Source organism: Micromys minutus (genome assembly GCF_963924665.1).
Source record: "Micromys minutus genome assembly, chromosome: 3".
Classification (NCBI taxonomy): Eukaryota; Metazoa; Chordata; class Mammalia; order Rodentia; family Muridae; genus Micromys; species Micromys minutus.
This window is the reverse complement of record NC_137972.1, coordinates 21,196,537-21,213,139: the sequence shown is the minus strand read 5'-3', so window position 1 is coordinate 21,213,139 and position 16,603 is coordinate 21,196,537. Positions and strand designations below refer to the sequence as shown.

Below are 16,603 nucleotides of genomic sequence, written 5' to 3'. Positions count from 1 at the left end.
ACAAAACAAACAAAAAACCCCATTAAGTCAGAGACATTAAAATACTTAACTCATTTATAACATGATACTAAACCCTGTTTCCTAACCGACATTTGTAAGCACTTTTCTTTTAGAAAAATAAGTTAGACAGGGATCAGGAGACAACAGGAGGCAGCAAGAACACCATGACCGCACGTGGCCGCAAATCTCCTTAACGACTCATTTAATAGAAGACGGCTGGATTCTCGTATCTATTTCTGCAGTCAGTCTGCTACAGAACTTCAGATCACAGGGCCTCTGGAAAATTCCACTGTGTGCTTGTAAGACAGAGAGAGGAGGAAAGACAAGAACAAAATCCTGGAGCTATGGAAACATTCCTAGGTCACACCTAGGACGCCCAGGGAGCTTGTCCCACACCCCTGGCTCCCTGCTCTCCAGGGGCCTTTGTGTATTCCCATGGTGGGTGTCACGAGTCTCTATGAGTCATGTGATGTGCATGCCTCAATTCCAGGAAGTAGCAGAGATATGGCCAACTAGTTCAGGTAAACCAGCCCAGGTGACTTCCATGCAGATCAAGTTCAGCATCAACAGAGTCCTATGAAAGTGGACCTGGGGCAGTCCCCACTGTGTCAGGACTGTCCTAAGCAGAGGCCTGTTTCAAACAGTGCCTTCTCAAAATGTCCTGAGCTGTGGTCAATGTCCCTGGGTACACCCTTCCTTCCATCCCCTGAGGGACAAGCCAAGGGAACAGAGGAAAAGAACATGCTCAGAGTGGGGGATGGTAGTGGTGGAGGGCAAATGGATGTGGCCAAGGGGGACTCTGGGGAGTTTGAGGGCACCTGTCTGAGAAGGAGAGAAAGATGCTAGAAGTGGGGGAGGAGAAGGTGTCACTTGCTGCCTTGCTGCTCAGGTGGCCTTGACAGTCTGCATTGTGTTTTATCTGGCATCAGGAGGAAACCCGCTTGTGTGACAATTTATTTTTTCATTCATCCAACCTCTTTGTTCAATCTGTCAACTTTCTGAGAGTCCCAGTAAACTTCCTGTGTTGTAATCCTCACTCCCAAGGGGGTAGTGTTAGGAGGTAGGGCCTCTGGGCAGGGATGGACTCATATCTTTTCAAAAGAGCTCCCTGGAGCCAGCCAGTCCCTCCTGCTATGAGCCACGCAGCAAGAAGCCAGCATTTATGAGCAGGACCCCCGCCAGGTGCTGCATGTGCTGCTGTTTGACTTGAGTTCCTAGCTTTCTTAGCCTTCAGATGAAACAGTTTCTGTTGTTTATAAGCCTTACCAGTCTAGGGTGTTTTGTTACAGCAACTTGAATGGGAGACAGGTACCCTTCTATCACAGATGAGCAAGGTGTGGGGATGAAGCAGAGCAGGCAAACTGCTTGCCTCCTCTATGAGAGACAGACAATAAGAGCAGACAGGTCTATTAGGATGCCAGAATGACACCCGGGGAGAGAAGTGAGGCCGGGAAAGTTAGGAATGGCCGGGTGGTTTTAAGCTGGAAAGTCAGGGAAGAATCTGTGATGCCTACTCTGTGTTTGTGTGTGTGTGTGTGTGTGTGTGTGTATGTGTGTATGTGTGTGTGTATGTGTGTGTGTGTGTGTATGTGTGTGTGTATGTGTGTGTGTGTCTATGTGTGTGTTTGTGTGACACTTGGCATTTGTGGAACAAACAAGAAAGGCCATATGCCCACCTTTCTTACTTGCATATCTGTCTGTGGGTCTGGAACCTTCCATATGTACCCCGTTAGGTCACAGCTGGAAGGAGCTCCCAGAGATGACTACAGGGGTCCAGGCCTAACCTCTGAGGCTTTGGAACTTCAGGGAGCAGGGAGGTCTCATTATTACCCACAGGACTAGAGTTGGACTCTTGGGTCTGGTCTCTACCAGCTCTTCGAATCTGCACTGTAGAATCCAGTGGTGCCCCAGCTGTCCTGGGAGAAAAACTGCCTCCACGCCACGACTCTGTCCTGAACGTGCACTTTGGGTTCAGACTGTGACTCACCGCTGAGGTCTGGTCAGAGAGTGACTGATGGGGCTCTGAGTCCTGCTTCCTTCCTGGTGTCTTCAGCAGGGTTAGCAGGAAGGAATTCCTCCTGGACACCAGATACAAGCTCCTGGGGGCTTGGACTACACCCAGCTCAGTCTGCCTTTACCGTTTGTGACCAATACCTGTTCAACCAACAGTTAGCACGTAGTCTCACTGTAGTTTAGCCCATGTCTGCTAATAGGTATGACAGTCGTGGATGTAGGGAGCATGTCGGTCTGAGGGATTCAATCTGTGTGTTCTTTCCAGCTGTGCCACCCTCTCTGGGACCTTAGGCAATCTCTCTCTCTCTCTCTCTCTCTCTCTCTCTCTCTCTCTCTCTCTCTCTCTCTCCTCTCCTCTCCTCTCCTCTCCTTTTCCGCTTCCTCCTTCCCTTCCCTCCCTCTCTCTCCTCCTTCCATCTCCCTTTCTCCCCCTCCCTTCCTCCCTCTTTTCCTCTCCTCCCCTCCCTCTTTTCTCCCCACCCCCACCCTCCCGCCGGCCTGTCCTGCACCTTCCAAAGTGACTGAATAATTCCTTGAATCCTTCTGGCTGACTCTGAGGAATAACAGAAGCAGGGACAGAGCTGGCACCATGCTGCGGAGCTTGCAGGGTTCCTCCTTCACAGCCCAGGGCTTAGACTTCCTGACGTTACTTTTCACCTGGGAAAATTCTTTGGTAAAACCGATCTCATTAGCTAAGTGGAAACATTGTGACACTGGGGGACAGCTGCTCTAAGGCCCGGCTTCTTCCGGCAGCTGTCCCCAGTTTATTCCGGGAAGACCTGTGGCTTGTGTGGGAATTACAACGGCAACAAGGGAGACGACTTCCTCACGCCGGCGGGCCTGGTGGAGCCTCTGGTGGTAGACTTCGGAAACGCCTGGAAGCTTCAATGGGATTGTCCAGACATGCGCAGACAACACAGTGACCCCTGCAGCCTGAACCCACGCTTGAGTATGTGAGCCGCAGAGCCCTGGGGTCTCCCGTGTTCCAGGCCATTCCACGGGACAGAGATAGTGAGGAGGCAGATGGAGCAATTGGCCCAGCCTTTATTTTGACTATTGGCGTCTCAGATCTACATTTGGTTGACTCATTTCCTTTTCCAAAGTTTGTTTATTGAGCACCCTCCATCCATGAGTGAAATCCCGAGAAAGAGGAGAATATTGGGTCGTTTCTGGCCTGGAAAGGTCCCAGTCTAGAGCAGCAGGGGCCGCGGGAGCTTAAAGTTGAATTATTGTGTGATAGATGCGCAGTGACCCTGTGCAGAAACGCTGCTGCAACATCCCTGCTCTCACCAGCTTCTCACACTCTGACCGCCGGCACCCGTTACTGAGCCAAACCCAGGACAGTAAATTGTCACCAGAAGCCAGAGCCAGATAGACTTATTTTTTGCAACAACTGTGGGCAGGAAAGGGAACAGGTTCTGTTCGTGGGTAGAGAGGGGGCGGGGGTGAGGTATGGATGTCAGAGTCCCTGAGGTTGGCCCCAGAGGCCCTGGCAGCGCCATGTTTTATTCTGCACGGGTTCTTCTTTCTCCTCATCAGCCAGGTTTGCGGAGGAGGCTTGCGGGCTCCTGACGTCCTCCAAGTTCGAGGCCTGCCACCATGCTGTCAGCCCTCTGCCCTACCTGCAGAACTGCCGTTATGACGTTTGCTCCTGCTCCGACGGCCGAGATTGCCTGTGCAGTGCAGTAGCTAACTATGCCGCTGCATGTGCCCGAAAAGGCGTGCACGTCGGGTGGCGTGAGCCGGCCTTCTGTGGTGAGCGCCCCATAACCAGTTAACCTCCTTTAGGCGACCAATTCAAACTCTTCTGACAACTTGTGGGTCTGGGTCCTCCTGTCCTTCCTGAAGGTACTTTCTTTGAATTATTTCATTTGGAAACAGGCCCCAGTGACAAATTTGGGCCTAAAGTTTGCAGCCATTTCTCCTGCCTTCTGCTTTTGGATGGTGATGGGGTGGGTTCCTGCGTTAAAAGTAAGTTGGAACCCCTTACAGACGCCATGGAACCTTGAAGTGAGCGTGGGCCTGGCTGAGATTGCCTGTAACTGCTGCCACCTAGTGTTCATTCCTTGTATGAGCATGCGGTGGAGCGAGTTGGGAATGCAGGAATCCTTCACTTGTAATTTCAGTGGGACCTGGCACTGTATGAAGTTATGCAGCGTTGAATAATGCCATTGTTCTAGTTGACTTTGCATCTGTCCTAAGCCGTGGTAGATTCTTGCCTTCAAAGATGGTCTTTGCTCCTGCACCATGGTCCCCGGGGCAGTTAAACCCTGCTTAGGGATCTGTTGTTGTTCCTCTGAGGACATTTGGCTAGTGTCCAGGCTGAGGCAACTGGGAGATAGAATCTCCAAGCCTCGGTTTGAGACCTCCTTCGGAGGTTCCCATCCATCACACCGAGTGAAGGAATGAAGGGCGGGGGCAGCTGAGGAGGGTTCTCTGGCGAGCTGCTCTTGATGAAAGTTTCACAGAGGTGCTTTTGCGGCAGAGAAGTTAGCGCTGCAGGAGTGTGAGCAGACGGTCTGGAAGAGGAAGGTAGACGTAACTCTGAATTTTAGAGGTGGACCGGTTTGGAGATGGCAACGGATGTCCTGGAGGAAGCAGGGAGACAGTAGTTAGGGGAAATGGTAAAAAAAATAATGACATTATGATTTGAAGAGATGTACACGTTTCAGCGTTGGTGTCTCACGAGCTTGTGTTTGGAGTCTTAAACAGTCTCTGATGAAAGCGGGGATGCAGGGGGACATGCTCTATTTCAAGGAGAGATGGATGAAGCAGGTAGGGATGAAGGGGACACCCAGTGCTCTCCTTTTCCCTCCAACCCTGGACAGAGGGAACACTGACGGCCCAAAGGATGTAGTACGGACTTTTCCAGAAAGTTACCCATGGTTTAGCAGCTCCGTGTCTCCGTGCCCCTCATCCAATGACTCCGAACGTTTGTTCTCTTCCTAGTGGCTGCCATCTAGAAGCTGGGGAACCTAATCAGTCAGGGCTGTGCTGTTTATGAAAATGCTGTATTTCCCAGCAGTATTAGGAATTCTGCACTAGCTATATGCAGTGGGACAGCATCAGAAGGCTGTGCTAATTTAGGACATTCTCACTGAATGAGCATTTGGGAACATTCCTTCATCTCTCGGGAGCAGCAAAGGACCTCCACAGAAGTGACTGTGGGCAGTGAGCTGGCTGGCACCGTAGTAACAGGAGAGACTTAGTTAACAAATTTTAACGCCCGAGCCTTTTTGATACAGCTTCAAGTGCTGGCTGGCAGGAAGGAGCTATTTAAGGACAAGAGGGACCTGTCTCTGTGAGTTATGTGACTGATGGCCTTTGGCTTCTTTCTCTGAGCCCAAGGAGAGTGGACCAGATCTCTGAGTTCTGGCCTTTTCCTTTCTTCACTTAGAGAGGAGCCGAAGTTTTCTGTCCCCTAGACCCCGATTTCTCTCTTCTTTCTTGAGGAACAGACAGGGCTCCCAAACCACTGCCTTCATTCAGAAAAAGAAAAAAAAGTCATCTCACACAACCAAGGGACAAAGACATGCCACACAGCTACTTTGTGCAGTACCCAAAAGACTCAGGAGCCAGAAGGACTACACACGTTTGTCCTTGTAAAATAATTGTATCTTTTGAGAAGACAAGACCAGAGGCTCCCTAAAGTACCCCTGCCATTGCACACGAGATAGATTGAAGGGAGTTGCTGCCTTTGTGGGCTAGCATGCTTCCGGTGACAGCCTACCTTCACGCCACATACCCATTCAGGGGCCCAGCCTGTCCACTCATCCAGAGGAAAGAAAGTCCGGGTCTCACGTGATTAGGAAATCCGCTGACTTCCCAGCTAAACATAAAATACAAATCTGAGGTGATGGTAGGAAGGAGAGGCTCAGAGTCTCTTCAGAAGTCCACGGCCAGGGATGACTTCCACGGAATGTTCTGTCTGTGGGTATCTGCAGCAGGAGGAGGCTCTTTCGTCCTTGGGAGGCCTGCGTCCAGAGCGCGGCTCTCATTTCCAGCAGCCCAAGGGCGAGGGTAAAGGCAAAGGGAGCCCATTACCCCCCGCCCCCTGCTCTTCCTATCCTTCCACTAATGACTTCCATCCTCGGTGTGTTCATTATACACAGGGCCATCATGGCCACGGTGCAGGAAGGAGGGCCGGGTCCTTTGGGGCTGAGGTCTTTCTCTGGAATATATCTCCCATGTTGAGCACACTGAGCTGAGCTAGGACTCCCCTCCAGTGTCCCAGTGACAATAGCGGTGAACACCTGTGACATATTGGCTCATCTAAGCTCCACAAAGACCCAGCAGATATTGCTGCCACCTTCCATTAAGGAGGGTGCCTAGTGTTCCATGCTAACTGGTGGTGGAGCTGGGATTTGAACCTGGGGACGAGGAGTAAGGACTATGAGTCGACTGAGGCTGCCCGCTTTGCTGGGGCTAAGCATAAGTGTCCCTGTTATCCTTAAAGGGACTGTTCCCTTCTTGAAGTGTGATGGGTTTTAGACTTTAGGGCGACAGAGAGTTGGGCTCGGGTCTCACTTCCGCTTCCAGAGAGGCCAGATCTTTAAGCCGCTTAGCTCAAGTGTTGGTTGCTATGGGTAAGAACCCAGGAAGGGAGGGGCTGGAGCAGACTCAGGAGGAAGAGAGCCCACGGTGGGTGCTCAGGGACGGTAGTTATTATTGTCCTCACCATCATAGAGATGCTCCGGCCTGTCCCTCCAGTTCTAGATATTTAAACTTGCCGGGACTTTAGTGTTCTAGACGTAGAGAATTCACAGGCAAGGAAAGCCTGCTCTGCGTGGGTAAAGAGAGAACATGCGTGGACCTGTACTTTCCACGTACTTTTTTTTTTTTTTTTGCCTGAAGATACACTTTTGCTCAGAGTGGGAAGAGATGGTTGTGACCGTCTGGATACAGCAGTGGTCACAGCAGCAAGGTAAGATGCTGTATCTAACGCCTCCCTCCCCCTCCTGTCTCCAGCTCTGGGCTGCCCACAGGGCCAGGTGTACCTGCAGTGTGGGAATTCCTGCAACCTGACCTGCCGCTCCCTCTCCTTTCCGGATGAAGAATGCAGTGAAGTCTGTCTTGAAGGCTGCTTCTGCCCCCCAGGACTCTACCAGGATGAAAGAGGGGACTGTGTGCCCAAGGCCCAGTGCCCCTGTTACCATGATGGTGAGCTTTTCCAGCCTGCAGACATTTTCTCGGACCACCATACCATGTGGTAAGTGCAAACAGGGGCCCGGGTGTGAGCCTGGATGTTGGTGAGGATAGTGATGGCTTCCTTGGTGGCAGAACTGAAACTGGAACCGGTCCTTCAAATCCCTTATTTCACGGATGGGGACACTGAGGCCTCAAAGGGAAATGGCTTGTCCAGACCAAGGTGGAACTAGAGTCCTCTCAGGTCCCCAGGGTCCATAACGTGTAAGCCATGGCACCTTCATGCCAACGGTGGGATTGCTTGAGCTTTGTTGGCCACGGGCATGTGCTGGGCTTCACTTTCCCCTTTCTGGACTGGAAAACGAAGGTGTCCCTGTCCCCTCCTCTCAGCTTTTTTCTAGTGAACACAGGCACTTGGATGAAAAAATTCTGGTACTGCAGTTCACCTCAATGGTGCTTTGCCTTGCCAGTGTGCTGTGAGTTGCTTTAACTGACCACCGGAGATTGGGTCTTCTATAGAGTAAGATGATTCTTTTGGGTTCCGTTTCTGGAGGCTGAACGAAAGGTCCAGGCTTGGGCACCTGTGTCTGGAGAGGGTCTCATGAACGTGCGTGAGACGTGTGTAGGACGTGAAATGGCTTCACTTAAAAAAAAAAGATTTATTTATTTTATATACATGAGCACACTGTCACTGTCTTCAGACACACCAGAAGAGGGCATCAGAATTCATTACAGATGGTTGTGAGCCACCATGTGATTGCTGGGAATTGAACTCAGGAACTCTGGAAGAGCAGTCAGTGCTTTTAACCAAGGAGCCACCTCTCCAGCCCCCATGGCTTCACTTTTTAAACCACTCTTTTCCCACGGAACTCATCCAGTCCCTTGAGGCTAACCCACCCCCAGGAGACTGCTAACAATCCCATCCACAGATGATGTTCTCTTAGGTTCCAAACCTCTGCTGGGGTCAGGGTGGGATCAGGCTCAGGGACTGGTAAACTATATATGCATAGGTATGGGGCCCTTGGAAGGGTTTGAACAGGGACAAAGAAGGGAAGTGTAGCTTCAGGGAGTGGCTTCTGGAGAATGTCGGAGAACATGGGCAACATGGACGCAAAGCCCGTTAGGCTGTGGACTGAGCAATCATAAGGAATGGAGGTCAGGGGTCCAGAGCTAGAGCCCGTGGAGACTGGACCAGCCGATGCTGGAGGGCAGGAGGGGGCACTGCAGGTGCCCAGTACTCGGAGCCCGACTTGTCTCGAGACAATAGCAGAGAGCAAGAGGGCTCCCTGGAGAGAGAGGAGACACTGATCTTACTGACCCATTTCCCAAGAAGATATCCGGATGAATGAATGAGTGGATGAATGGATGGACTTAACTTTGGGGGCTGGAATTTGAGAACTCCTGTAGCCCTGGGACTAATGGGAGACACTAGGAGGCATGGACCAGATTGCAGGAAAGTCCAGAGTGTGAGGATCAGTCAGAGGGAAGAGGGAGGATGGCGGGGAGAAGAGGGAGGGGACAGACGGGAGGAGGAAGATTCTAGAAGACAGGGTAGGGTTGGAAAAGGCAGAACCAGAAAGGGTAAAGTCACAGTGTGGAAGGAAGAACAGTTGTCCTTTCAAGGTAGAAGGGCATTCATCGGCTTAGGCACTCTCGGGTACCAAAATCCAGGGATGTGTGAGTCCTTCACCTGAAGCAGCACAGCACCTGCATTATGGCCTACCTAAATTCTCCCACATACTTAGGTCATCTTTAGATGGCACTCAGCACCTATAGTGACAAGCTCTGTGACTATCCCACTGCCCCGCTTAGGCCCTACAGGGAACAAGGTCGGCCATGTTTAGTGCTGACATAACTTTTTCTTTTGAATATTTCCCACCCATGATTGTTTGATTTTTGTGGATGTAGATCCCAGGGGCACAGAAGGCAGCTGGTCACAACACCCTCCATTGGCTGGATCTTTTGGTTTTAGCCCTGTCAGAGGATTGCCTGGCAATACTTTTCAGGTGTTTCCCTCTGGGACTTTAGAGCAACATTGTTGGGCAAGAAGGGCTTGTTTCTTCCCTCTGCCATTACCGTGTGTGTGTGTGTGTGTGTGTGTGTGTGTGTGTGTGTTTGTATGTTTGTGTGTGTATGTGTGTTTGTGTGTGTGTTTTTGTATGTTTGTGTGTGACTGTGTGTGTGTGCTTGTATGTTTCTGTGTTGTGCATGTATGTGTGTTTGTGTGTGTTTGTGTATAAGTTTGTGTGTGTGTTTGTTTGTGTATGTGTGTTTGTGTGTGTGTTTTTGTATGTTTGTGTGTGTGTTTGTGTGTGAGTGTGTGTGTGTGTGTGTGTGTGTGTGTGTGCTAAGAAGGATGTAAAATGATGGACTATGGAGAGGCTCAGCAATTGAAGGGTTTACTGTCCAAGTCTTAGGATCCCAAAACCTATGTATAGGATGAGTAGTCATGACCGACAGTCAGAGGCAGGGGATCTCCGAATCAAATTGTGTGGAAAGACCAGCCATGTTGAAGAGCTCTGGACTGAGAGGTGCTGCCTCAGTAAATAAGAGCAAGCAAGGGTGATTCCCAAGTTCAACCTTGAGCCTCCACACATGCCTTCATGTGTCTACTGGTACCCATATAAGTGTGTCCACATACATACAAAGCATGCACACACACACACAGACTCATGAAAATAGAAACATGTTTTAAAAAGACATTAGATTTGCCATTTGATCCTCTTAGATGTACCAGTGGCATTTGGTTCATTTACACATTGTGCAACCAACTTCTCCCCAGCTATCTCTAGAACCTTTATGGCCCTGAAAGAAACTGGGACCATTAAAAAAGGAACTCCTCATTGCTTCCCAGCCTAGGAATAGCCACACAACTTCCTTTATGGTTGTGACTACTCTGGATGTCTTGTGGGTGGAGGCATCCAGCGCTTTTCCTTTTCTTTGTGCCTGGCTTATTTCCCTTACTTATTTGAAGGATCACCCCTGTTGCTGCATATCTGTAAACCCTACTTCTTTAATGCTGGAATGGTGCCCCACTGTGTATACATGGTACCTTTTGCTTATTCATCCATCCGCTGGTGGAAACTTGGCTGCTTGGGCCTCTTTGCTGTTGTAAATAATGCTGTCATGAACATTGGTGTTTAAGTATCTGAGTATGTGCTTCAGATTTGGGTGTGGTCAACATCCCTGTATGCAACTACTGGATTTTATACTAATCCGGTTTACTTTTTTGAAGAACTACCAAAGTATCTTTCACTGAGGATGCAGCACTGAAATTCCCACCAGCAATGGACCATTTCTCTACAACCTCCCTGGAACTTCTTATTTTCCTTCTCCTCCTCTTCCTATTCTTCTTATTCCTCCTCCTCCTCTCCTTCTCCTCCTTCTTCCTCCTCCTTTCCCTGTCTGCTCCACATATGGTATATGTGAGAGTGCAGGTACATCTGTGTGACATACAGCACACATGTGAAGGTCAGAGGACAGCTTTGTGTGTCGCCCTTTTCCTTCCATCTCATTTGAAATAGTTCCTTTTGGTTTACGATGTTCTTCATGCCAAGCTAGCTTTTGGGGAAGCATCTGTCTTCACTCCCACTCTCTCTATTGGGTGCCTTGGGATTGTAGGTCTAGCTTTACAAGGGTTCTATGGTTTTAAACTCATGGCCTTATGTTTATATAGCAGGGCACTTTATCCATGGAGACATCAACCCAACTCCCCCTTCCTGAGAGTTATCTCACTAGGTATGACATGGCATCTCATTGTGGTTTTGACTTGCATTTCTTTAATGACTGATGACCTTGAACATCTTCATGGGCTTATAGGCTATTTATAGATTTTTTTTATATGTCTACTTGAATCTTTCGGTCATTTTTGAATTGGGTAGTTTGTTTATTTTTGAATTATTGAGGCTCTTTGTATATTCTGTGAACTTTTTTCCCCCCATTCTGTTGTTAGTGCCTTTTCATGCAGAACATGTTTCAATTTATAATCAATTTACCTATCCTTTTAACTTATTCCTTATGGTTCTGCACTATAGCCATGAAATCAGTGCCAAATTCCAAGTCACGAATACCTCGATGATCCCTTCTAAGACTTTACTAATGTTTAGATCTTTGATCCATTTGGCGCTCACATTTTGCGTGTGGTGTAAGGTTAGAGTCCAGCTTCACTCTTTCCCAGATGGAACTCCAGTTTCCCGGCACCGTGTAGACTCTTTGCCATGTCTTGGCACTGGTGTAGAAATTCAATTGACCGTCTAGGCGACGGCTGACTTCTGAGCTATTTACTTAGCTGGTCTGTATACCTGTCTATCTGCCAGTCCATACTGTTTTAATTACCGGAGCTTCACAATAGGCTTGGAACCAGAAACTGTGGCTCCTCCAACTTTCTTCTTTGTTTTGGTGTTCAGGGGTTTTGAAGTAGAATAAATTCTACTCTTAGTTTCTGTAGGAACTGCCATTGGGATTTTTATAGGGATGTATTCAATCTATAGGCCACTGTAGTCTTGTTGTCTAATCCATATGCAGACGGTGCCCATTTACTAAGCTCCTCAGCCTTCTGAGCAATATTTTGTAGTTTCTTGAAGTGTTTTATTAGTGTGTGTTCGTTGTGCCAAGTCCTGAGCCTGCTGTGACATTTTCCTATGCTCACACTGTACTTTGAACACATGCTCTTTCTTACTTCTCCCCCACCCCCAATCCTACCCTTCCCCAAGAGTTCCCTTTTTGGTTCCCTGTTTTCTCTCAACATTCTGAGCCGGAGATTTTATTTAACAGTCACCCCCGCTTTCCCATGAAGGACTGGAGTTTATCCTTCTCCATGGCTGATGCTACTTCATTATGTATGTGCCCCACACTTTCCTTACCCATCCACCCATTGATGTGTGTGGGCTGATGCCATGACGTGGTTTTTAGTAAAAGCGCTGTATCTTTATTGATTGCTGACTCTGATTCCTTTAGAGATGTAGGGCAGGGTTGGTGCCACTAGACCATGGTCATTGTGTTTTTTAGCTTCTGGAAGAGTCTCTGTGCTTTTTTCCAAAGTGGCTAGGCTGATTTACATCTGCTCCAACTGTGTGGTAGACTTTCGTTTTCTTTACATGGTCACTATACTTGTCTTTTCCTTTGGCCTTTTTTTGGGACAGGGTCTCACTTTGTAGCTCGGGCTGGCTTGGGGCTCAGTTTGTTGCCCCAAGTTGCCTTTATTTCATGGCACTCTTCCTGCCTCAGCTTCTCAGGTGACAGGACTACAGGTATGAGGTACCTACCTGGCTTCATCAGCGTTGGCATGCTGTCTGTGGCTGAAGAGAATGACCATTTCCCCCCACGTGTTGATTGGTTGTTTTTTCCCCATGTGTTGATTGGTTGTTTCTCTCCCATGTGTTGATTGGTTGTTTCTCCCCCATGTGTTGATTGGTTGTTTCTTCCCCATGTGTTGATTGGTTGTTTCTCCCCCACGTGTTGATTGGATGTTTCTCCCCCACGTGTTGATTGGAGGTTTCTCCCCCATGTGTTGATTGGATGTTTCTCCCCCATGTGTTGATTGGATGTTTCTCCCCCCATGTGTTGATTGGTTGTTTCTTCCCCATGTGTTGATTGGATGTTTCTCCCCCCCATGTGTTGATTGGATGTTTCTCCCCCATGTGTTGATTGAATGTTTCTCCCCCATGTGTTGATTGGATGTTTCTGTTTCTTTTGAGATCTGTTTGCACGTTCTTGCCCATTTGTTACTTGGATTGTTTGTTCATTTACCGTTGAATGTTTTGGGGTTCTTCGCATACTCTGTCAGCTGTATGTCCCACAAAGCTTATCCCACACTCTGTAGGGAATCACTTAGTTAACTCTCTGCTGTGTAGAAACTTTTGAAAAAGATTGTGTGTGCTCACATGTGAGTATGTGTACACGTTTGCATACTGATGTGTGTTGGGTAGGAGTGACCTTAGTTTTAGGGAAACTGTGTAAGAACCTTTGGGTTCAAAGAGAGCACTACACTTTAAGATTCACAGTCATTAAGCTGGAGAAGAGAGAGAAACAGAGATCAGCTTATGCGGGGCTCGCTCTTTAGTACAGTCTGTTGAAGGGATGCTCCTGAGGGATGTCAGGCAAGGGTGGGGCACAATCAGGGAGTAGAAGTTACAAGCATGTAGGAATTGAAGCAAAACCTCAGAGGCGAAGTCCTGGGTTGAGATGGAGCTGATGGAGTAGTGTCCGGATGAACCCTAGACTCTGACAGTGGGTCAGAGGGAATGGATGGTGATACCACTCCACAGACCAGCCCTGGAAGGGGCGGGGCCCCACAGTGTGGTGCAGACACACTGTGCTTGCAGTATCTTTGAGACACTGAGGGGATTATAAAGGAGACATTTGCATGTACGTTACATGTACCTGTTTGAGCTTAAAGGCACTGCCACTCGCAGTGCAGGAGCCATTTTTGTAATGAGAGCTAGGGATGTGAATGGCAGCTTAGTGAGGGGAGAGAAATCATGGGATGTTTGGGGAAAGGGGATCTATGACCTATCGGTGAGGCTGAGACAGAAATGGGGAAATCCAATGGAGCTTGTCTCTATTCTCTCAGGGAATGGAGTAGCTGTCAGGGATGGGGATGTTCAGAGGGGCATCAGAGGAAAGGAACTCAGAGGGACATGACTTGATGGTCACTGGTGATGATGGCAGGCCAAATATCAGATCCAGAGTTATGGGCCCGATGTCCCACTGGAAGGAGCAGAGGGAGCAGGGTGGAGGTGGGGAAGAGCAGTGAATGTTAAAAAAAAAAAAGACTCTAGCAAAAGCTGGGGTGTCTTCTCTGCAGTTACTGTGAAGACGGCGTCATGCACTGTACCACAAGCGGCGCCCCAGGGAGCCTGTTACCTGACATGTTCCTCAGCAGCCCCCTGTCTCACCGCAGTGAGTACCATAACCCTGAAAGGCTGTTCTCTTCCCTTCTCCATGAGTGGGGGAGAGAACTTCATGCATTGTCTGATACGTGCAGGTATTTAAACAGGGGTCCGGCTCTGCCTGGCATCTCCTTGACTTCTTAGCTTGTGTGAGTGATTTTCAGGCATATCTTTGCACACGTACATTTGTGTGAGTGAGGCCAGAATAATTTTACTGTGTGGAAGGAGAACACTTGAGTTATCAGAAGCGGAGAGATCTGAGCGCAGTGAGCGGCTGGCATTAGCCGGTGGGCTTGCTAGCAATGGTGCCTGTGTTCAATGGCTCTTGTTCCCTGTGGACACACGGATGAGGAAACCTCCTTGGAATCTTGTCAGGTTGGAGAGGACGAGGCCCATGGGATGGGTGTGGCCCACAGTAGGTGAGTTGTACTCACATTCTAGGTTACAGAGGCTTTGCCTCTGGAAGGACCATGCTGGCCTAGAATGTAGTCTCCTGGTTGGAAGGACGTTAATGGACCCTCAGCAGCTTCTATTTAACCCCTTCTTTCTCTGCCTCCCACACTGAGATTCCTCCCTCATGCCCCTTCCTTCTTAGCTAGGGGTCTGGGTCTCTATGCAACTGTTTTGGAGCCAAGATCACGAGCATGAGGGTGACTCACAGTGAAGCCAGAGTGTGGCTTCCATGTCACCAGGCTTCTTGCTCTTCTGTCCCCTCCATTGAATTCTGTCTCAAGGGCCTACCTTTCATGCACCCCACACCCCTACCCCAGCTCAGAGCCTTCTTGTCCAGTTGTTGTAGAGAAACACCCGGATTTCTTCTAAGATGGGAAAAGCCATGTCTGTTTTGAAGTGTAGCCTTTTAGCCCAAATTTCCACATAAAAGTAAGGTTGAGAATTCTGCCTTCCTTGCCCAGAGTGAGAGAAATTATATTTCATACATATGACCAGGCTTTTTTGGGGGGAAGGATGGTGGAAGGTGTTGCCTCAACTATGTTCTCGTCATTATCCAATCATGGTTGCTATTCTTTGATTGACAGGAAATGTGACCCACTGGTGAACCAAGTAGACAGAATCCCTGCCTTCAGGGAGAATATGATTTTTTTTAAAAGGTGGGGTCAAGGAAGTCACAAAGGGGGCTTGATCTGGTTGCTTTCAGTTTGAGGGTCTTGACAGTTGCTGGACCATTTGAGGACAAGACACAGAAGGGAGAAGGGTGACAGGATTCTCATTTATAGACCGGAAGCAAATCTTTGAAACACACAGTGGAAACACGTGGGGGGAGAGGGAGGCGTGTCAGTGATGGCATTTTTATAGGGAAGGCTAACCTTGGAACAGACCTTAGAGTCCCCGAGGCTGATGGTCTTCTCCTCCATGAGCCATAACTGTTTCTTAAATGATCCTATTGGGTCCCATCAAGCTTCATTTTAGTACCTCAACCTACGTCTTCTCAAGCCTGAATCTGGAACTTTCTACAGTGCACCTTGGTTTGGGGCAAAGTGGGAGAGCAGAGTCAAGAGGGATGGAGGTCATCAAGTGACACCTGCTGAAGGTCATCAGGTGACCCCTGTTGAAGGTCATCAGGTGACCCCTGCTAGGGGCTGCAGAGCTGGGCTTGAAGCCTTGATATAGATAAAGCTACTGCCCTCGTCTCACATGGAGACCCTGACTCAGGGATGGAGCTCATTGTAAGCTGGGCAGTGTCTGGTCTTGGGGAGTAGACAGTGCCGAGCCCCCCACATATGAGTGATGGTTCCTGGGGGGGGGTTACAGGACAGTGTAGAAGGATGATCTGCCATGGCTTTGCTCACCACCTCTTTTCCTTCCTCAAGGCAAAAGGAGTCTCTCCTGCCGGCCACCCATGGTCAAGCTGGTGTGCCCTGCTGACAACCCACGGGCTCAAGGGCTGGAGTGTGCTAAGACATGCCAGAACTACGACCTGGACTGTATGAGCATGGGCTGTGTGTCTGGCTGCCTCTGTCCCCCAGGCATGGTGAGCCAGTACATGGGTGAAGGGTCACCTTCCCATCCATTTTCTTGTAGGCCATGGTGAAAGGTGTCTGTGGAGCCAGAGAGAGAGAGAGAGAGAGAGAGAGAGAGAGAGAGAGAGAGAGAGAGAGAGAGAGAGAGAGAGAGAGAGAGAGAGGAAGAAACAGGGATAGGGATGCTGGGTATTCAACCACCAAATTCAGGAAGGGTCTGGGGAACCTCTGGGAAGAGAATGTCTGGATTTGTGGCTGATGTGGTTAGACACAAACAGAGAAAATTTTAGTGCACCTAACTGCCTTAGGAAGCAAAGATACAATTTATAGAAAATACATGTCTAAACAGGCATTTCTACTAAAATTTTTCCAAGGGTAGCATTTCATACAGCAGGGATAAAAGGATACACACATAGTTGTGCATGATTTACATATATTCGCCTATAATTTTCTCTTTTAAGAGAAGATGTTGATGTGTGTTCTAGTTTGATTTCCATTGCTGACCAAAAGTAACGTTGGGAGGAAAGGGTTTATTTCATCTTACACTTCAAGGTCAGAGGGAACTCAGAGCAGTAA

The 16,603-nt window shown here is 48.9% G+C and overlaps 1 protein-coding gene across 1 annotated transcript in view; it reads left to right on the top strand.

Annotated features, from left to right (window-relative positions):
* VWF (von Willebrand factor) overlaps nt 1-16,603 on the top strand; it is a 127,247-nt gene that overhangs the window by 45,344 nt on the left and 65,300 nt on the right. Inside the window, exons 14-18 of the mRNA XM_080914051.1 lie at nt 2,767-2,962; nt 3,553-3,768; nt 6,982-7,222; nt 13,964-14,058; nt 15,878-16,038. Coding sequence (XP_080770177.1) covers nt 2,767-2,962; nt 3,553-3,768; nt 6,982-7,222; nt 13,964-14,058; nt 15,878-16,038 — 909 coding nt within the window. The remainder of the gene's footprint in view (nt 1-2,766; nt 2,963-3,552; nt 3,769-6,981; nt 7,223-13,963; nt 14,059-15,877; nt 16,039-16,603) is intronic.